The sequence below is a fragment of the Dictyostelium purpureum genome, assembly GCF_000190715.1.
Source record: "Dictyostelium purpureum unplaced genomic scaffold DICPUscaffold_453, whole genome shotgun sequence".
In the NCBI taxonomy this organism is placed as follows: domain Eukaryota; phylum Evosea; class Eumycetozoa; order Dictyosteliales; family Dictyosteliaceae; genus Dictyostelium; species Dictyostelium purpureum.
Window position 1 is genome coordinate 189 of NW_003519787.1, and position 5,500 is coordinate 5,688.

The window sequence follows — 5,500 nt, forward strand, 5'->3', positions numbered from 1 at the left end:
AAATACTTATAAATAAATTCGTATTTATTGATTGCAAATTTTATTTATAAATATAAAAACCCAATAAATAAATATTAAAATAATATAATGTTATAAAAAAAAAATAATAATAAAAATTAATAAATAGATAAAATCATATGAAATACAATGAAAAAAAAAAAAATTTTTTTAAATTTTAAAATTTTTTTTTTTTTTTTAAAATTTTTTAATTTTTTTCTTTTTATTTTTAATTTTTTAAATAATCAAATAAATCTAATTATTAATATTCAACAATATTAATATAATATAATATATATATAAATCTAGAAAATGGAAATGGAAATTTTAGATAAACAAGCATTCTTTGAAACTCGTGAAAAGATATTTGCATTAAATAAAAATTTAAATAGTATTAGACAACGTGTTCAAATAGCAGAAACAGATAGAAAGAAATGTTTAATAACAGTTAAAGAATTAGAATCATTACCACAAACCACTAAAACCTATAAAGCCGTTGGAAAGATGTTTGTAGTTGCACCAATTAATACATTAAAAGTCGAATTAAAACAACAAGCTGCTAAAAGAGAAGAAGAATCCACAGGTTATATTGTAAGATTTAAAAACAAATAATAATATATTCATAATATAATAGTAGTAGTAATAATGTTAATAATAATAATAGTAATAACAATGCAATAATTAAAATAATAATTAATATAAATAAAACTATAAATAAGTATAAATATTAACTCTTTTTTTTTTTAAAAATATAGAATCAAGGTAAATATATTGAAGCCCAACTTAATGAAGCCCAAGCAAGTTTAAAAGAATTAGTTAAAATGAAATAAACCAAATAATGTATATAAAATAAACTATATAAATAAACTAATTAAAATTAAAATCCTTTTTTTTTTAAAATTATTTATTTGGTTGTTAAAACTTTTTTTTTATTATTTTTTTATTTTATTTTATTAATACTACTACTACCACTGTCACTATTACTACTACTACTATTTTTAATTAATATTTATGAATTTAATTTGGTTTAGAATTTATTCTTGGTTAATTAAAATTTTATAAATTTTCTTTAATTTTTCGATAAAACCAGTATCACGATTTGAATTTAAACCTCTATATTTTCTTCTTTCCATAAGCTCAACAAATTCGTCTTTTGCTAAATCACCATTTTTATCGGTATCGAAAATTGTGTAAACAGTGTTGACAACTTGTGGAGCTGGCTCTTCATTTGTTATAATTTTAGAAACATATTTGAATTGGCTTTTGTTGAATGGTTGGTTTGAGCCTTTGTAGAGATCCATTGATAATTCGACATCTGGGAGTTTATCTAAGAGTTTATTGAATGATACAAATTGTTCAAAAGTAATACCTTTGTTTTGTGAGTCGACAGTGGATGGGAGACTTGAAAGAGCACCCATATGTTGCTTCATTTGGCCTAATTTACAATAGGAGATTAAAAGTAAACCAAAATCTCTTTGAGAGATAACACCAGTTGATTTTGGGTCATAAAAGTTAAATTCTAAATGAAGGACATCACGACGCAATTGTGAAAGAAATTGTTGGAATTGTGCACCAGTTAAACGTTTTTCGCCATTCTTGCCAAAAAGGAATGAGAGTGAACCTTTTGATGTAAATGGTGCAGTGTTTGGTGATGTGGTGGCGTTCATAGCAAATGGTGATTGGTGTGAAAGGATCTTTATAATTGAAATAAATTCATTGATATCGACTGAACCATCACCGTTAATATCCATAACTTTGAATGCAATTGGCGCACTGTTTTCTGGGATTGATAAGAGTGTTGAGAAAAACATAAATTCGCTGAATGAAATTAATCCATCACCATCAACATCTGCAATTTTAAATGAATATGGTATATCTTTAATATTAACTGATTTTGGTTTAGTTGATGTGTCTGAACTGGCTTTATATTGATGTGGTAAAATTGCTCTAATAAAATCTTCAACTGTCATATATGATTGGCCTATTTAAAAAATTAATAAATGATTATTATTAAAATTTTATTATTTTATTTATTTTAAAAATTATTGGTTAAAAATATTGTGTGTATATATATACCATTTTTTCTGACTGAAGCAAAAATTTGAAATACTTTTTCTGGGGTGCTAAACTCTCTAATTCTATTTTGATAATTATTGATGATCTTTTCTCTCCATGTTTGTTTATTTTCATCTTCTGCTAAAATTACACTAGTGGTTAAAATTGATGCTAAACAAATACCACCAACTAATACTGATTTAAATTTAAAATTATTATTATTATCTTTTTGGTTGTTATCATTTTGTTGCTCTTGTTGCTCTTGTTGTCTTTGATTAACAATAGTTGAAAAGCTTTTATTTTGATAACCTATTAAAGCCTTTTGGCTTAAGTTTAATTTGCTTGGGTTTAAATTAATTCTTTTAATCATTTTTTTTACAATAAAAATACAACAATAAAATATAACAATAAAATAAATATTAATAATATCAAAAAAAAAAAAAAATAGTTTTTTTTTTAAAAATATCAAAAAAAATTTTTAAAAAAATTTAAAAAAAATTAAAAAAATATTTTTTTTTTGTGATCGACACAAAGATGTTCAACATCTATTGATTTTTTTGTATTTAACAATTATTTTTCAAACAAAACCTCAGAAAAATTATTCTGGGCTATAAACAGTTTCCTCCATTAAATTATAATCAAATTCTTTCAATCATAATTTAATATTTTTTTTAATCTATTTATATATATTCATTTTTATATTAAAAAGTGGGTTAATCTATCTATAAAAACTAATAAATTTAAAATAAAAATTGGTTAAATAGCTTTATTTAATTTAAAAATATTTTATATAACTAATATATATAGATATATTCTATATAAATTATATATTTAAAAAAAGAAGTATTATATTAAAATTTTTTTTATATTTTTTTCATTAATAACTTTTGCCATAGTAACAATAGATGTGACAATGATTTAAATACTATACATCATTGGCTTAAAGCTTAGAAATCAATACCTCTTTAGATATTATCAATTCCTAAAATATTTATTTCAATAAACTCATCGCCACTACTATCAAGTTGTAACGGTCAATCTAGTCTAATTTCAGCATTAAAAGAAGACTATTAAGAGTTTTTAAATATGGAATTTTATGAAAAATATACCAAAGATAATTCATCAATAAATTATAATAAAATAATAAATATAATAGAGAATTTTTTAGAACAAACTAAAGTTTATTTAAATAATAAATAATATTCAATAAAGTAATTTAAAATTTCATAAATTATTTGTATTCGATTTTAAATTATTTTTTTATTTGTATTTGTGTTTTTGTGTGAGTGTTTGGAAAGAAATAATGATTTTTTTTTTTTTTTTTTAATTTCTAAAAATAAAAAAAGAAAAATATATAAAAATACATTCGCACACAAATTAACACACATCCACCCAAAATTACTATATGAAATTAATTTCTCTATTTCTTTTTTCTCTTTACTCTTTATGTGCATAATAAAAAAATAACAAAATAAAAAAAGAAAAATATATTTTTTTTTTTTTTTTAATTTCTATAAAAATATAACTTAATTTATTTTTATTTTTATCTTTATTTTATTTTTTTATATATTAGGAACAAAAAATACTATTATATTAATCAAATATTGATTCAATATATTTTATAAATCTACTTTGATAATCTTTTGGATTAACTGCTGATATTTTAGTCTAAAAAAGAAAAAAAAATTAAAAATTATATTAGTATTGAGATACCTTTTTAAAAAAAATATTAAATTTAATTTTAAACTTACTCTATCAAAGAAAATTCCTTTTAAAGCATTTTCACCACGCTTTTTTAAATTATAAGTTGTTAGGATATCAATTAAACCTAAATAATAAACTATACCTCCATCACTTTCTTCTGTATTCGATCTATAAATTATATTTGAAGTTGATAATGATGTTGGTTGTTGAGGGGTTTGAATTCTTTCAATAATACCATTAAAATCCTTTTTGAAATAGGATATATCCTTTTTCTCAAGTAACTTTGGACCTTGAGATTCTTTAAGAGTTTGAATTGATTTGTTGTCACTTAAATGTAAACCAACCAATAAACTATAATCACATATACCATGGCTGCACATCCATTCAGAGTCGATTGATAATTGTTGTATAAATACATTTTTTAATTTGCCTAAATGAATCTTTCTTTTTAAATTTAAATCCTTGAATGTTAAATCCTGAGTTTGAATATTAATACTATTTTCTACATTTATTTTATTACCACTATTACTTGTATTCAAACTATCTGTACCGTTTTGATGGTGATGCTGTTGTTGCTCCTTGGCTAATTTTTGCTGAATTTTATTAACATCAACATATCTACCTATTGTTGAACCTTTTAAATCATATTTTTCTTTAATTTCCAACTTTTGTTCAGAATAGAAAAGATTGACCATTACAACAAATATGATATCTCTATGGGAACTATTATAATAGGAAGCACCACTTAATTTTAATTTACCCTTTAAGCGATATACTCCCAAGAATCTTGGAAGCAAAGAATTTGGATACTTCATAATGTGTTGATAGTATGATGGAAATAATTGAGTGAATGTTTCATACTCGCTTGATGGGATTGTTTTTAAAAAGTATTTAGAGTCATCTGATTTATAGAAAAAGCTACCACTTCTACCCACAGTTTGAACCTCTAAAAACTTTACAATATCAGATATATCTGGGCTGCCTATTGATGATTTGGTTCTAAGGAAATCGTTGTCGACATTATAATATTTTCTTATTGCCTTAAAAACCTTTGGTGAGAATATTGTAAACTGCCATTTATCTGATAATGAGGATGTTGATGATGCTGTAGATGATAGATCTGTGTTTGAAGCGACTATTGGTGAGGTTATAGTTGTATTTAATGATTCTGTTGTTCTTGCTATTGTTGTTACTGTTGATGATGAACATTCAGATGTGGATTCTGGTTCTAAAAGATGGAATTGATTTATAATCTGTTCGTCATCTAAATCTTCACCTGAATCAATTGGGATTTTAATATTGGTTTCTTGATTAAAATCTTCTTTTGAAAAATCACTAATAATACAAGCCCCGTCTTTTTGATTTGTTTCTCCATTGTTTATTTCGAATAACTTTTTAAAACCAACAGTTAATAAATTAATATATTGTTGAGTTTCTTGATCCTGTACTAATTTTTTAGATTGATTTTCATTAGCTGATGGTCTATAAAGGGTTTCTTCGATAGCGTTTTTGGAATACTTTAAAATATTAGATGGTTTTAAAACAGATCTATATGATGATGATGTTGGTGTTAATGAGTTATTTGGTTGTTGTGGTGTTGTGGGTGGTGATGCTTTATTTATTAACTTTGGATCTACTGATACCAATAGTGGTTTAGTTGATAGTTGTTGGGTTGATAGTTGTTGGGTTGATAGTTGTTGGGTTGGTAGTTGTTGGGTAGGTAGTGTTGGATGGTAGTTGTAGT

The 5,500-nt window shown here is 23.3% G+C and overlaps 3 protein-coding genes across 3 annotated transcripts in view; 1 reads left to right on the forward strand and 2 right to left on the reverse strand.

Moving 5' to 3' along the window:
* Nucleotides 1–315: 315 nt before the first annotated feature.
* Nucleotides 316–827, forward strand: DICPUDRAFT_42377 (uncharacterized protein; the record flags this gene model as incomplete). Its single annotated transcript, XM_003293617.1, has 2 exons — nt 316–588; nt 753–827. The coding sequence occupies 2 exons, from the start codon at nt 316–318 to the stop codon at nt 825–827; spliced, it is 348 nt and encodes a 115-aa protein (XP_003293665.1).
* Nucleotides 828–1,031: 204 nt separating this feature from the next.
* Nucleotides 1,032–2,422, reverse strand: DICPUDRAFT_158565 (uncharacterized protein; the record flags this gene model as incomplete). The annotated part of the gene is made up of 2 exons (XM_003293622.1): nt 1,032–1,978; nt 2,074–2,422. The coding sequence occupies 2 exons, from the start codon at nt 2,420–2,422 to the stop codon at nt 1,032–1,034; spliced, it is 1,296 nt and encodes a 431-aa protein (XP_003293670.1).
* A 1,223-nt stretch (nt 2,423–3,645) lies between these two features.
* The window catches only part of DICPUDRAFT_84210 (uncharacterized protein), a gene marked incomplete at both ends in the record, with an annotated part of 3,398 nt that continues 1,543 nt past the window's right edge, over nt 3,646–5,500 (reverse strand). Inside the window, 2 exons of the mRNA XM_003293623.1 lie at nt 3,646–3,720; nt 3,804–5,389. Of these exons, the coding sequence (XP_003293671.1) occupies nt 3,646–3,720; nt 3,804–5,389 (1,661 nt within the window). The remainder of the gene's footprint in view (nt 3,721–3,803; nt 5,390–5,500) is intronic.